General features: G+C 44.7%; 1 protein-coding gene across 1 annotated transcript; it reads left to right on the top strand.

Annotated features, from left to right (window-relative positions):
- The first annotated feature begins 6,391 nt into the window (after window positions 1–6,391).
- On the top strand, window positions 6,392–11,854 carry TRIML1 (tripartite motif family like 1). The gene is given in 7 exon segments (XM_036995558.2): window positions 6,392–6,811; window positions 7,024–7,095; window positions 8,078–8,164; window positions 8,167–8,310; window positions 9,322–9,344; window positions 9,524–9,621; window positions 11,025–11,854. Coding segments are annotated over 7 exon segments (1,395 nt in total). The 3' UTR covers window positions 11,576–11,854.
- The last annotated feature ends 3,993 nt before the right edge of the window (window positions 11,855–15,847 follow it).

Below are 15,847 nucleotides of genomic sequence, written 5' to 3'. Positions count from 1 at the left end.
AGGCCGAGAACTTTCTCTCTTTCCCTTTTGCCCTCTGCACTTTCCTGTTCTCTGCTGCTTGCACGGCAGCTGCCATTCCCTGCTGCTGTTGCTTAAATGAGTTCCTTCCTTACCTACACTCTTCCGACCTGTTCGAGAATTCTTTCTCGCCCAGAGTCAAGCACCCTGCCCCGTCCAGGCTGAGGATTCCCTAATGCTGCACTTGCGGAGCAGGGAGAGACCTCCCAGCCGCGGCTGCCCTCATGAGGATCAGGGCTCCTACAAAGGGGATCCCAAGATGCTCTCCAGTCCCTCCAATGTGTGAAGACACGGGGAGACCCCGGAAGAGGGTCCTCACTAGAAGGGACAGTCCTGGCACCCTGACTTTGGACTTCCTCAGAAATACTTGTCTTACAAGAGGGTGGTATAGGAGGCACCAATACGTTTTTGCTCAAGAAATTTCACCGACTCTTTAAAAGCCTGTGTCATAAACTTAATCAACAAATGCTGTCTTCGGACCTTAACATCTGCTCTGGCAAACAATCTGTTAAAGGCAGGAGCGCCCCCAGGCGGCGTCCCGCACCATCACCCTGGAGAGGTCTGACCGGATACCTGCAGGCCTGCTGTGGTCACAGCTGGAAACTCCTCAAGGATAGTACCTGAGGCTCTTTGGATCCTGGGGAAATGGCAACACGGCCCTGCGAGTGACAGCGTGGATTCTGAGGCAGGCCGCCCCTGTGGGTCTAAGGTATGGCTCACAAGCAGTTCGTTCCTCCTGTAAGTGGGGCTGGAACCAACGGCTACCTCACAGGCTGCTGGGAGGGTTAAATAAGCAAATACGTAAGGGTGCTGAGAAGGGCACCCGTCCAGAGCCAGTCCTCTGCTGACATTAGCAGGCCTCACGGTTTTCCCCCTAAAGATTCCGTTGATGGGGAGAGAGAAAGAGTCTTATGAATACATGTTACGATTTCCTTAAGAAAAGAAAAAGTGGACTTCCCTTCAAAAGAAGAGGATAGACATGCATACCTATAGCATCTGTTCCGTTCTATGAAGTCCCCGCCTGATGCGGGAATGACTGCGCCCTAACCCCCTGGCCGCAGTGCACCCTGCAGGCTGCGGGGAGTGCAGTGATCCCTGCAGAGCGAGGCGCTGGCGCCGCGGACCCGGTGTCCGACCACAGACAGAAACAGGTGACGCCTGCCTCTCACGGTTCCAGAGAAACCGGCGGCAGCCTTGCCCTTAACCGATTCCTGTTCACACGCAGTGACTTTGGGGAAAGAAGTTAGGCTTCGCTGTTCTTTCTTAATAGTCCATCCTAAACGTAGACCATGTCGTTTTATTCTCATTTGTCACCGTTTGTTTGAACTGCTTTAAAAAAGTTCTCTGTTTAGGCTTCCAACTCACCCAGTTCCCTTCCTGCTTCCCTTTCACCCCTTCAGAGGGCAAGTCCATGACACAGCTGGCGGGGGGCCTGTGCACGTCAACTCGCAACAGGTAACTTTTCTTAAAGCAAAGGGAGGAAGGATAAAGGGAAAACGAACAGACAAAGCCCCACTTTAAGTCCTCCTGTAAGATGTCAGCCTTCAGGAAGGCAGCTCCGCCCTGCGGCCCTGGCTGGGCCCCCACCCCGAGTCTGAAGTCGCAGCCCCTGGGCACTCCCCCCCGCCCCCCCCCACGGGCTGGGCTCCCGAGGCGCTGGGCGGGCTGCCTGTAAAGAGGAGGAAGGCGCGGAGTCCCTCTCTGATTCGGGTCCTTTAATGTATCTGTGATGAAAAGAATGCTACCGTCTAGATTTTTTGGTATTGTAACATGTGACCGACTGCCAAGATCATGGTATTTTATTTCTCAAATATTCCAAGAGTTTTCCGGCTACGCCTTTGTTTGAAGTGCAATTAAGTCCTTAGCTTAAAGGTCTAGATCAAATGTCATGTCTCCCAAGAAGTTTTCCCTGATTTTTCCAGCAGAAATGAAATATGCCCTCCACTAAAATGCCAAAATTTTAATAAATTAACATTCTACCACTCCTAAGGCAAACATCTCTTACTGCTTTATAGTTCTTTCCTGTACATGTATCTACTGCTTCCAGAGAAATGGTTTTGTCATATTTAATCACTCCAGCGTTGAACTTATTATACATGTTGTCTATAAACAGAAGTAAATGTATATACTAGTTAAGCAAATAAAAACTGCATTGAAATCAAAACACCATTAAAAATACTATATCACAGCGGAAAACAATCCTCTGAGATGATTTCATCCGTTCACCTGAAGAAAACTGCCTTGATAATTGGTTTACTGCAAAGTGACACACATTTCTTTGGTCCTACCCCAGTCCCTAGTATTTACTAGTATAAAAGGCTGAAAACATATCAAAAGTTAAAAAAATGAAGTTAGACTTTTATGCAAAAAACTTGGCTAATTTGGGGTATGTCTTCCCATACATTTTCTTTCTTTATACATTTCATTTTATTGTGGTAAGATAAATCACCATTTTGTGTTCCCACCAGCAGTGCACAAAGTTTCCAGTTTTTCTACTTCCTCACTGACACTTTTTTTTTTCTTAAGAGTGGCTGTGCTGGCAGGTGTGAGGTGGCATCTCAGTGTGGTTCTGATTTGCATTTCCCTGGTGGTTAGTGACACTGAGCACCTTTCATGGATGTGTTGGTCTTCAGAGTGTCTTTTCTGGAGAAACGTTCCTTCAAATCTGTAGCCCATAATTTTATTGGGTTATTAGATTTTTTTGGCTATTGTAAGACTTCCTTATTTATCTGGAAATTAACCCCTTCTCTGATACATGGTTTGCAAATACTTTCTCTTATTTTCTTGGTTGCCTTTCACTCTGTTGCTGTTTCCTTTGCTGGGCAGAAGCTTTTTTGTTCGATGTAGTCCCACTTGTCTATTTTTGCTTTTGTTGCCTGTGCTTTTTGGGTCATATCCACAAAATTTATACTTTTTCCCATGGCTTTATGTGCACAGATGCATTCACAACATCTATAACATGACCTCATTTTTATAGGAAAAAATACACATATAACCTAATCTTTATTATTTATACTTCAAGTATTTGGAGCAGTAAAAATGTATTTTCCCCTTAGTAGCCTAGAATGTGTTGCATCTCATGTCAGTGTATATAAACAGGTTTATTTTTTAAATGGCTATATAATAATAATAAGAACTATTATTTTTAAGTGTACATGAATATAAGCTTCATAATTTTATAATTTAAAATGAGGTATTTGATGCATATGTTGCAAATTATCTTCCATAGATAGTCATTTAAAAATGTGTTACTTACTTTGCTGTATAAATGTCTTTAAATTTTAGTTATTTAAATCTATCCATCCTTTTCTTAGTGGTGTCTAAGTTCTGAAGCACACTGTAAAAAGCCTTCTTTCTCTATAAACAGTCCATTTCAAGTTTCTATTATGTTACCAATTATCTTTTTTTTACCATGTGCTTCATTCTTTGGACACAGTAATTGGCCACACATTTAACAAGTATGCTCCTTACTTGCCAAATGGATGTGTGGTAATCCAGAACAAAAACACACAGTATCAATAAATACGGTGAAAAAAGCAATACAAAGGGAAATAACAGTAGAAATTAATGACTAGAATGGGAAAAATACACACATCTGGAATACACATTGGTGTAAGTTGTTAAGTAGAGTCTCAACTTGATTTTTTTTCCAGATGGCTACCCCTACTTGTCCCAAACCATTGGTTAGATCATCTATCTTTTCCACAGTGATATGAAATGATGTTTTTATTTAATACCAGGCTTTCATGCAAGATATTTTTCAAATAAGTCCTCATTTAGCCTACTGCTTCCACTAATAAATAAGCCTTCAGTGTATCTTTAAGCTTTCTCCTTCCTGCATGCTCCAACCCTAATTGCATGTGGGTGACAGTGGTGGCTGTGGACCCCTTGAGGTGTCCCTACTGTCACCTCCTCAGGTGGAGACAGGCCAGAGAAGAAGCTATTTGAGTTGTCAGTCTCCACTGTCACATCTGGCAGTATGGTGCCTTGGCAGTTGATGTGATGTATTTTGGGATGTGTGGCCCACTCTGTGCACTTCTACACCTATGAATTAAGCCTAGTCAGTATGTTCAGAGACAAGGTAAAGAAGTTTGCATCCCTAGAAATTTCAGATAGCTGTCACATCACACTGTAAGGACAGCCGCCCCATTGCCTTCTGAGAGCATCTGAGTAGTATTCGTATCATTGAGATGACTAGAAATTTTCAACCACTCTCAAGTCAGCGAGCAAACTGCAGTGTAGTGTGCTGACAAAAGGGAGGTGGAGACCCAGTTTCCCATCCCTGACCTGACTAAGGTAATAAGCAAGGTTTTAGGGGATCAACGCAATTCCTATGAGTCTCAATTTTCTTCATTGTCTATAGAAGGTAGTTGAACCACATGATCTCTTGGCTTCCAGTTAGATAAAAGAGACTGCAGCTCTATAATAATATGGTCCTTTTATTTGTTCATGTAAAATGTATTTACAGGCCAGTGGACCCCTTGCTATGTGCAAAGAATTCTTCTAGTCACTGATGAATAAAGTGTGGTTATTGTGTTAAGGACTTTACGAAAGGGATTTCTTGGGCAGGGGGAAGTGGGATGGAACAGACTGATGGGACCTGAACTTAGAACATGTCAGTCTCCCCATTCCACACTGGAATGCAGGCTCTGTGATGTCACGTATCGCTTCCATAAGGCTCATTCTAATGATCTGGGTCAACATAAAAGACACCGTGCAGGTTTGTGTGGAAATAACAGTGGTTGTCCAAAAATCCTTTTTCCAGTGAAGGCAGCTAGTGTTATTGTTGATTTTTTTTCCCAAGACCTTTGCTTAAGACTAATTCCTGACAATATTTGGAAGCTGTGCCTCAGTTGCTAACCTCGAAGCTTTAATCAAGGTAGCTGAAGTTTCATCATCCCAAACTGATCTCGTTTTCCTATTTAAACTAGTATAACTCTGCTCTGGTTAGTTCTTTTCCGTTCATTCATTTTTTTTTTTTAAGCAGAAACTGTCATCCCAGTTACTCACAAAATATCTTGTATTAATGACTTTGGAAAGGTGGAGGCCAGAGAAAACCACTTCAGGCCAGAAAATTTCTTTTTACAGAAGTTCAAGGTAAGAGAAATCAACACCCCATTGGCGATCAGTGGGGAGGGAGGGGAAAGGATCAGCTGGAACCATGAAAGTCAGAAGCAAGGTCGGGAGTAACAGGGGTAATGGAGAGCCATGGAAGGCTGCCAAGCTGGAAAGCGACAGGATTAAAAACAGAAATAAGGTGTGATGAGCTTAGGGGAGGGCAGACGCGTTAGACTCTGAGGAAGAGCTTCTCCGCTTCCACTTTCTGGAGTACAGCGAGTGGAGGTCGGACCACGCCAAGAACTGGCCAGCTCCCGAGCATACAGCAGAGTGAATTTACAGGGTCTGGCCCGCATCTCAGTGGTCACTGTGCACAGTCTCCGTACTGTACGTCGGTTTTTTCATAGGTCTAAAAGGAATGTCTGCACAGTTAATTTCTGCCCAGTTAAGAACTGGTGAGGGGTTTAAGAAGTTTAGCCATTTTAAAAGAGTGAAATAAGTGAGCAAAATTATGTTTACAGTAAAATCGAATTCTTTCCATCTACCTTCCATCCAAGAATGATGTTTTAGACACTTTTATGATGGCAGACCAGTGAGTACCACGGTCTGTAGGCAGAGCATGGAATATAACTCTGGCAATCCATTGTACATCTAAAGTCAGGGAATACTTTGATGGAATTGTTTTCATTTTGTTGGGATGAATACAATTAAATAAAGGTGCACAGGATCTGATAAAGGAACAAGAAAATTCTAGGCTCTGGCCAAGCACATAAGAGGGTCAGAGGGGAGCAGGTGTTTATACATATCACGGTCATCTTCTTGCAATTTCTCAACTAAATTCCATTCACGGAGTTCTCTAAAAGATTTGGACCACATTTACAATTCAGATACTATTAGAGATCATCATAGTTCAAATCTCTATGCTGGCTTACACCGAATTACCCAAACTTCCAACCTAAAACCAATGTGTTAAATGTTTCCACGGCTTTTTATATATATAACCGACTCTTGAAATGAGAACTCTCTTCGGGGCAAGCATCCTCCATGTCCCACATGTGGCTGCCACAGGGAGAGGTTCCTTAAAAGTTTGGGGTCGATGATGAAGCCAGGGTACGGAAGTTCCACATGACATCACAGTTGGCGTTGTGTCGGGGCGCCCATGTCAGCTGGTGAAATGAGGTGCAGAGAAGTGTAAGAGTTTCTTGTGTTAACATCATAGCAATTTGTTCCCCTACTTGTTACTCAAAACAACAGAACCTCAGGGAGGGCTTTTCTAATCCCCGAATGGAGGTGTGATCTGATGTCCTTTGAGAAAATGTCTACAGCAGACTTAATGGAGACTTTCAGGGAAGAACTGACCTGTTTCATCTGCTTGGACTATTTCAACAGCCCAGTGACCCCCGAGTGCGGGCACAGCTTTTGTCTGGTGTGCCTCCTGCGGAGCTGGGAGGAGCAAAGCACCCCTTTATCTTGCCCCGAGTGCTGGCGGACCTTGGAGACCCCGCATTTCCAGCCCAACGAGCATCTGCGGAGACTGGCTGCTATGGGCAGGCAGCTCAGATCCCAGGTGCTGCACAGTGAGGGCGAGCCAGGCAGCTCTGGGAAAACGCTGGCCGACTCTAAGGTGTTCTCTGATGAGGAGCAGGGTGCAAGCCCTTTCTCAACCCAGTGGCATGGAGTAAACAGAGGGTACCTCTCGCGTGAGGCTGAGAAGCATCACAAAGTAAGACTGGCCGCTCGATACAAATCTCAGAACACAAATCACCTTCCATCACTGAACTCCCGTAATATTCCGGGTTGGTGCCAGGCATGGGCGCTGACCTACAGGCACCAGACCGCACACCTAGCAGGGATCCCACTCCACCTTTTGTGTTAGGGTCCCAGTCACCTTGCCTTTGGTCCTCAAGGCCCCTGCATGATCTGGGGCTCTGCTCACTTGCCACAGAGAGTTTGCATAAAAAGAAGAAGGAAACTCAGGTTATATTAACCCATGAGAAGGAGAGAGTGATATTGTGTAAGGTCAGTATCTGTCTTACTTTCAGATCTTGGAAAAGATTCCATGACAGGGACTAAAGGGACACTTAGGGAAAGAAGACAAAATGAACCAATATCACAGTATGCGATTCACACCGTGTGGTGTCACTGGGCTGACCTGGGACTTTCAAGACTCAGCTCAAACGATCCCCCCACCCCACGCTGGTGTACTGTTTTCCTTCTTGGAGCACCTTTACCACTCAATGGCTGACTCTATTATGGGTCCCATTATAATGATTTCAAATACGAGTTACACTTATAGACGTATAGGATGCAAATCAATTAAAAAAAGAGGAATGTCTCAAATGCTTTGGGGATAAAAGAGATTGCAAATGAAAAAGAAATACAGAGAAGGGGAAATAAAGGCAAAACAGGAATTTGGATTTGCAGACCTGAACACATGCTCAAGGTTAGGCACAGATTGGAATGTGAGGTGACTAGCAAAGCAAAACACATGGTTAGATGTTTAAAAATTATGTGTTTATCTGCTTCTCCCCAGAAACTTGGAGTTCTCAAATGGGAGTATCTGTGACTAACGTCTATTCCTAGGATGTGATCCAATACCTATTTTCATTGAAAGAATATTTATTAAATGAACGAGTGAACACACTTTTTTCATATTTTTTGTTCTTACTTTCGTTTGCTTTACTTTTTATCACGATACTGGCCGCCACCCATCATATATTTTTGGTGTGGTTTATTTTCGGTTTTCCCTCCTAGAATGACAGGGTCCTGGGAATAGAGACGTTGGTTTTGTTTGCCACGGTCGCTATCGCACACAAACCTGCTAATATCACACTAGCTACCCAGCTAGCTAATAGAATATACACTTTTTGAAAATCATGTTTTAAGAATTGTCACAGTCTAACTCCAGGCCTCGGTAAGGATTGAAGTTCTGCATAGGTGTTTCTGTGACTAACTTTGTTCCATTGCTCGTGTGTGTGTGTGTGTGTGCGTGTGATGGCAGGAAGAGACAAAGGCCCGGAAACAGGTTGTTGTGTGCGAATACATAAAAATGGACCAGTTCCTGAAGGAGGAGGAGCAGCTGCAGCTACTCTGTTACTAGAGGAGGAGGAAAGCGAGAATCTGAAGAAGTTGAGGGACAGTGAGATCACGCTGACCCAGCAGTTAGGAAGCCTCAGCAAGATGATCGAACAGATGGAGTCCATGTGTCACAACTCGATTTTAAAATCTTTTGAGGTAAGACTACTGGAAAACTTAATAGGGAAAAAAACCATGTAGTAACTCATAACATTTTCAGCCATGCAAAATCAACTTTTCTTTATTTACCTGAAAAAATAAGTTTGGACCCCGAACAGCTTTCCTAAAGAATTAACTTTCTATAGCATAAATAAAGTCCTGAAGAGTCAGAGGGAAAGAATGTAGGAACACCCATCCACACCGAGCCTGACGGCGGCGGCAGTTTCTGTGGTGCCTGCCTCTATGCATCCTCTGTCAAACATTCAAGTTGAATGAGCATTTACTATGTGCTGGCGCATTACATTTCATGTCCATCAAGACCTGATGAAGTTAAATATTATTTTGATCTGTACTATAGGTGATTGTTATCTACAAGGTGGGTTTAGAGTGGGGCTCATTTAACCGCTCAGACCCAAGGCAGTCAGGCGATTTGCTTGTCCAAGAGCTAACGTGGTAGAAGGCGGCATTCTGTGTAGGGAGCCCGTATTCCCCACCCTCTTCACTCCCCTGCTTTTCCAGGCTACACTACATGCACAAGGAACCTTCTTAAACCTTTGCTATGTGAGCCAACTCCTGCGTCAGGTCTCTGTCCTGGACTGGCTCCACGGAATGCCTATTTAACACGGTGTCTTCCCAGCAAACTACTCCAACCACACAGAGGCCTGGTGCGGGTCTCAGGGGCCACCAGGCTTCCCTCTGCCATCCCAGGGCATTGAATGATGAGACCAGGTCTGGCCCCACTGTCAGCACCAGGTCCTGACAATGGGATGAGGTGAGAGTAAGAGGACAAAGTCATCTCTGTTCACTGTGGGAAACACAGGCCTGAAAATCCACTGCTAGAGGGATTTTTGTAGGAACTTTTCCTACCAAATGTCTCCCACTCAAGGCATTCTAGAGCCCTAAGAAGCAGATTCTGTGGACTTTGCCAAGGACTCTATCCTTGGCAGGTGGGTTCAGCCTCAGTTAGTGAAAGTGCACACATGCTGACCTTCTTCTCTTTTCTGCCCACAGGATGTGAGGGGAACCGTGGAAAGGTACGTTTCCATTGCATGCTCACTTACGTAAGGTACAGGGGTGTGGTGCTGGTGAGATAGCCTCTTGCAGGGGGATGAGAGTATCCACGCTATGGGGCAAAACCAGCTGGGCTCTCCCTGCGGAGCAGGTCCTGTGGTCTGCGTGGAGAGACAGAGCCACTGTCCCTGTCCTCTTGCAGGGGCGAGGCAGTCCTGCTTCAGTGTCCAGAGGCCACCACCATGGAGCTGACATTGTGCCGCATCACTGGGATGAGAGAGATGCTGAGGAAATTCAGCAGTAAGTCGGCCTCATTTTCAGACTTGCAGGGATTTCCTGAGTTAACTTCAGTATCTATTAAGGGATGCAAACATGTGCTTTTAGGCAGCTTTTTCTAACAGTACTCATTGTCTGGGTGCCAGTGTCTGGGTGAACACAGCCTGAGTCAGCACCGAACATCAGGGGTGCTGGGCTGCCGAGCAGCTCCATGCTATAGCGGCAGGAGCAGAGCCTTGGCTGATATTTCATCGGCTTTTGTTTTTCCATCTAAGGCATCCGGAGCTTTCGTTTGAATCGTTCTGTTTTGTGCACACACATGTACACCTCCTCGGGGGGTTCTGCATTTCTACCTCTGTTCTTGGTAGGATAAAAGCTGACTTAAACTCTTAAGTCCCAAAGGGGGAACATTCAAAGAACTGTCCTCTCGGAAAGCCCCGGTATGTAGGCTGGCCTAGTCCAAGAAAGGTTAGCGTTGGTTTTCAGCTTTTACTTTGTGGACGACCTAACCTTCAGAAGAAGGCCTAATGGGCTGGGGGTTCAGCAGACATTTTAGTGCCTACTGTGTGCCCAGCCCTGTGTTATTAAGCTCTGAGCTTACTCACAATGATGAATCAGACAGACCTGCCTTTGCTTGTGTAGAATTTTCAGTGGAATTGAGGAAACAGGTAATTAGTTGATGATTGGGATTTGATCTGTATGCAAAAGCATAAGATTATATGATGGAGGCACCTGATCTTGTCTGGAAAGTCGGGGAAAGTGGGAGGACCATTTGTGCCCTCCCTCAGCATGATGGGCGAGGAGGTCTCTGGCTGGTTCACAGTGCGTTCACCCCACTGGGGGGGCTCGGTGGCTGCCCGACTTACACGCGGCAACTTTAGGCACGGCATAATGGGAGGCCCTGGCTGGAAGCAGCCATTCAAACTCAGTAACTTTGTCATCTTGGCCACAATTCCTCAGTCTTATCTTTTATAAAAGTGAGAAAAAGAAAATGTGCCACGGTGAGATGAGATGATGTCTCCCACACGCTTGACACCCAGGGTGGAGCTCAGTAGCAACAACTGGCTATATGGCCCTCCCATCCGAACTGGGGCGTCAGAGCCCACGGTGGCTGAGGTGAGTGTAAAGGCCAAAGGGCGCACCCTGTGTGGATAAAAATCTCTGAGTTCTGAAGCTCTCCATAAACAGAGCGAGTTCCGTTCCTTGATCGGAGGTCCCTGTCGCCCTTTGAGGCTGTCACTCTCCCCGTGAGGCTCACACTGTGTTTGTGAAACAGTGAAAGAGGGGCTCAGATAGTCTGTCCTGAACCAATCAAACTCACCTAAACCACACTGTAAAAAGTAGGGCTGAATACTCAGATTCTAAATCCCACAAAGATAAGAGGTCTTTCAAGAATGCAAAGGAAGATTCGTTTTTTCCTCTGACAGCAGATGTAACCCTGGATCCAGCCACCGCCAGTGCCTGTCTCATCCTGTCTGAGGATCTGAAAAGTGTGAGGCATGGAGGAATCTGACAGCAGCTCCCCGACAGCCCAGAGAGATCTGACCAGTGGGCGACAGTGCTGGGGGCTCAGAGCTTCACCTGCGGGAGGCACTACTGGGAGATGGTGGTGAGCAACAAGACCGAGTGGGAGGTGGGCCTCTGCCAGGACTCAGTGAGCAGAAAGGGGAACCTCCCAAAGCCACCCGGGGACCTCTTCTCCCTCACAGGCCTGAAAATTGGAGATAATTACAGTCTTTGGGTCTCATCACCTTTAAAAGGTCAACACGTCAGAGAGCCTGTGCAGAAGGTTGGTGTTTTCTTAGACTACAAGTCTGGACATATAGCATTCTACAATGTGACAGAAGCGTCCCTTATCTACAGCTTCCCTCCAACCTCTTTCCAAGGGGCTCTCTGGCCTCTCTTTTCGCCTTGCCTCCCCAATGAAGGGACGAACACAGACCCTCTGACCATCTGCTCACTGACTAGCCATGTCTAAGGGAGATGCCCCAGAGTCTTCTTGGAAGATGAGATCTAAGACCAACAGATGACTAGTAATTAAGATGATTAATGTGTTGACAGTGTTAACATCAGGTGATCTGAAAGAAAAGCTCCCCAAAGAGTGTCCATTAACTTGAGCCTGCAGGGAACAGCCAAATTGGACAATCAACTTGCCACACCGAAAGGAGAAAGCTCATCATGTCTGGTGTCTTTAACCAAATTCATTATCTAGGCTGCTGCATGAATAGGCTGGTCACTAAAAAAGAGAGTACTATAGCCCCTACAATCCTGGATTCCACTGTCATAGTCCAGTTTTATATAAATACACATCATTATTTTTCAAGTGCGTTTATTTGATTCTAAAGACCTCTGTTACTTGCACGTGTCTTTGTTCTGCGTGGGGAGCTCTGCACTCTGGGGCAATCCCAGTTCTTCCAGAGTGCTGGAGGCGGGGGTTCTCTCGTCCAAGGCAGGAGAGACAGACTCGTAATTCAGATTTCCCTGAAAAGTCAGTTTTCTTCCCATCCCATGGGGCCTGGAGAATTTGTACCCAGCGAGACATATGTGTTCAGAAGCTGCAAATCTGTGTGTGAATATCATGGTATCAGTCATGTTACCATAATCACAAGGGGCTGGAACCTTCTGCTGCTTGTTAGTATGTTCAACGACGACAGCACAAAGTCTCTGTGCAATAAATGGGTCACGGCTGTGGGTGTCAAGTGACGTTGCTGAGATTTATAGAAGGTTAGTTCCTGGGCTTTTGCTCTTTGCTATGAGCAGAAGCCTTCAAATCCCTTTGAATACTTAATTTGATTCCAAATTAAGCCCACTGTCTACCTCGGAGCACAGGGTTTGAGAAGACGGGGATGGTGTCTGAGCAGAACTGCATTTGGCAAGCGTCAGACCACCTTCTGTTGGAGGTCTGCTTTCATGCAATCCACTCTTGGCCCCTGTCCCTGCAGGGTTTGGGATTTTTTTCCTTCTTTCCTGCTCCCCTTGCAGAATGTCACCAATCACCGAGATTGGGATGACCTCGTCTTCCCACTCAGAGAAGTCAGTGTCAGCATTTCCAGTCTCATACAAGAAAACCGATAATGTTGAGCCCTCACACAGCTGCATAATTATTGGAAAAAAATTTGTCACAGATTTTTGTCTGTAAATTAGAAACTAAGGGGAATTTGATCGTTGAAACTGTTAATCAGCACAGAAAACCACTGAAGGAGGTTAGTTAGTAATGGTTTTTTTTAAGGGTCCACGGTTACCCTTCTCATTAATTTAGATCTTTTTCTTTCAAACTCGTACACTTGAATCTTGGGCTCTCAGACCAGAGGAGCAGATACGAACTAGACCTTGGATCCCAGATCATGACCTCTTTTGTTCATTGTATTCACTATTTAAATTTAGAATAGTCAGAGAGGTTTACTTTTTCCCCAACTGCATTTTGTATTAACACCTTTCTCCCTAAAATAGTGACACCTACCTTGGAAATATTTCAGTTTTTGGTGCCAATGTTTTCCATATTCCACATAAGCATTTTATGGCTTTTCTGTCCCCTTTCTGAAACTGGAATCTCTAAGGGGTGGGGGAGCATCTTACAAAATCTCACCATGCTACACAGATCATTTGTCTGTGTCCTCACACAATCATCACAACAAATAGGGAAATTCGATATTCTTGAGATGAGAAAATTAAGACTCTGAGAATTAAAAGAACTTGTTAAAGTTGAGACAGTTCCTTTGTGGTGAGGGCAGGTATTCCAGCTAAGGACTGTTGGTGTCAGAACCTAAGCATGGCTCTCTCCCTCCCGCCAGCACAGGCTTATTTGGAATAAATGCAGGGCGTCTGGCAAGACCACAGGACAGCAGGCAAACGTGTTCTTTCACTTGTCTCCACAGAAATGCCAGTGAGTAAAACCCTTCAGACTACCTGCGGTGCACATCAGACATTTACAGGGGACGTGTAACCTACAGATACATGTGCACAATATCCCCAGGCAGCTTTCCTGCCTCCAGGAGACACACTGGGGAAGAATTAGAGATACACCCAAAGGTTATGCACACGTGTGTTCATCACTGTGCCGTTCATAACAGCTACAAATGGAAACAGTCGAAATGTTCCCCAGTAGGAGAGTGATTAAATAAATGAGGGACACTCACATGATGAAATATAACTCCCATTAAATATATTTTTGAAGACAATTACATTTAATGAATGATCCTATATTATTCCTGGATGCCAGAAGACTAAAAAACAGCTATAAGAAAGACCAAAAGGCTAATTGGGAAATTTTTAATATGTACTATTTGTTGAGTACTCTCATTTATGATGATGATGTGATATGGCCTAGGGTAAGACGTGAATGAGGAAAGCTATGGAAAACATGGGGCAGGGCCAGATTGATTACTGGTGGTATTATCCCAAAACATACCTGTTTTCCTACAGAAGCAGCCAGGAGCCCCTCTCATGGCTTTTCTGGAGGAATTCATGCTGCTTTTATATACACCCTAGTCATTTTATCACCAGCCCTTTGTATTAATGAGCGTCATTCAAAAAAGTCAGTCTTCAGCAATATAAATATTGAGAGCAACATTATACTCTATACAATATTCTAAGTTTTGTACTTAAAGTCTGTTTTTTTGCTTGTTTGCTTGTGTTCTGGGCACCATCTTAAGAAATAATGTAAGATTTTTCCTTTCTTTCTTCCCTTTGCATAAATCTAAAGAACTGTTACACTCTGCTAACATTTTATTAGACATTTTAAAGACTAACTGTGAAATGTGTTGTCTCTTTTGAGGTCCTGGAAATGGTCTATGCTTATCTGATTACACCTCATGTTCAGTCTGAGAAAATACACTGAGCTGGAAATTTATATGTTCAATTTGTATATGTAAATTGTACTCCTGTAACAACTTTCAAAAAAGTGGCTGCCTCTTATTGCAGGCTGGGTCTCTGTCTACATCAGCAGGTGCTGAATGGGAGGTGAGCATGTACTCTTTAAAGGAATGTTCTGGAAACCAGGATGGATTGACTGATTGGTTCATTCATTCATTCTTCCTTCTTTTTTCACTTTTTCTTTCTGTCTCCTGCTCCTTCCTTCCTTCCTTTCTGTATTAAAACCATGTTTTATATTTTTAAGTGGCTAAATTAAACATTTCCAAGCATTACCTTGTAAAAATACCCATTTCCCTGCTTTTCTCTTGCTCTTTTTATTGTGGTAAGAAAACCACATGAGCTTACTGCCTTCACACTTTTTGTACACAGTGCAATGGTCCTGATCACAGGCACGCTGTTGTGCAGATCACAGGCTGTTGTACAGCAGATCTCTAACATTACTCATAACTGAAACTTTATACCTGTTGATTAGCAACTCCATGTTTCCCCCTCTTCCCAGCCTGTACAAGTACCATTCTATTCTCTGCTTCTCTCAGTTTGACCAAGACCTTTTCAATGGAGAGTAAGGAGGCAGGAGTGTGCAGAGGGAGTAATCTAGCTGACATGCAAATCTAGTGGCAGGCTGCCTGGGCCACGCACAGGGGGAGGTTTGGAGTTGAAATGGCCCTTTTGACTGAGGTGGCCCCGCCTTTATGCACTGCCACCGATGTGTCACTGCACGTGGGTGCCCTTGGGCAAGGAGCTCCCTTCTGCTGAGGCATTTCCTGGAAGGCTCACAGCTGCATGCACTCCATCCGCCCATGGCATTCCCAGCAAGAAGGGCAACAAGGCCTTCTCCACTAGGAGATCTGGGAGACGCACTAAAACATCCCTTCTGAGGCTGGAGGCTGGGACCTGAGCAGGGAAGGTGGAGCAAAGTTCTGCTGGCCTTCCATTTTAAAGCTCTATATTATTTAACTAAAAAAATCCAGGTGGGTGTATTCCTTTAATTAAAGTCATGTTTCACATGTCCACAAGCTAGCATCATGATTTTAAAATCATACACAGCTGATTCTTCTGTGCACAGAGGTTTAAATGCAGGCTTGTCATCTCAAATTGAAGCGTAAGCGTTCATGTGTATGTCAGTTTATTTCCATGTGAGTCTTCCACAAAATGCCCTGTCCCTGATTTGTTACCTCTGTCTTGTTTTAGTCAGTATTTGCTACCCTTCATTTGGATTGACGTCCATTTTTTGATTTTCATCCCATTTTGGACACCAGCTTTTGTTTAATCCACGGGCTGACTGTTGTCCTTCATGACATGCTTCTGATCAGCTTTACCAAATTCATTCTTCCCATGGCTGCCCTTCCTTAGGTGAGAGCATTCAGAATGGAAACAA

Source organism: Manis javanica, chromosome 12 (genome assembly GCF_040802235.1).
Source record: "Manis javanica isolate MJ-LG chromosome 12, MJ_LKY, whole genome shotgun sequence".
NCBI classification, from domain to species: Eukaryota; Metazoa; Chordata; class Mammalia; order Pholidota; family Manidae; genus Manis; species Manis javanica.
Note: the sequence above shows the minus strand (reverse complement) of the source record. Positions and strands in the feature narration are given on the sequence as shown.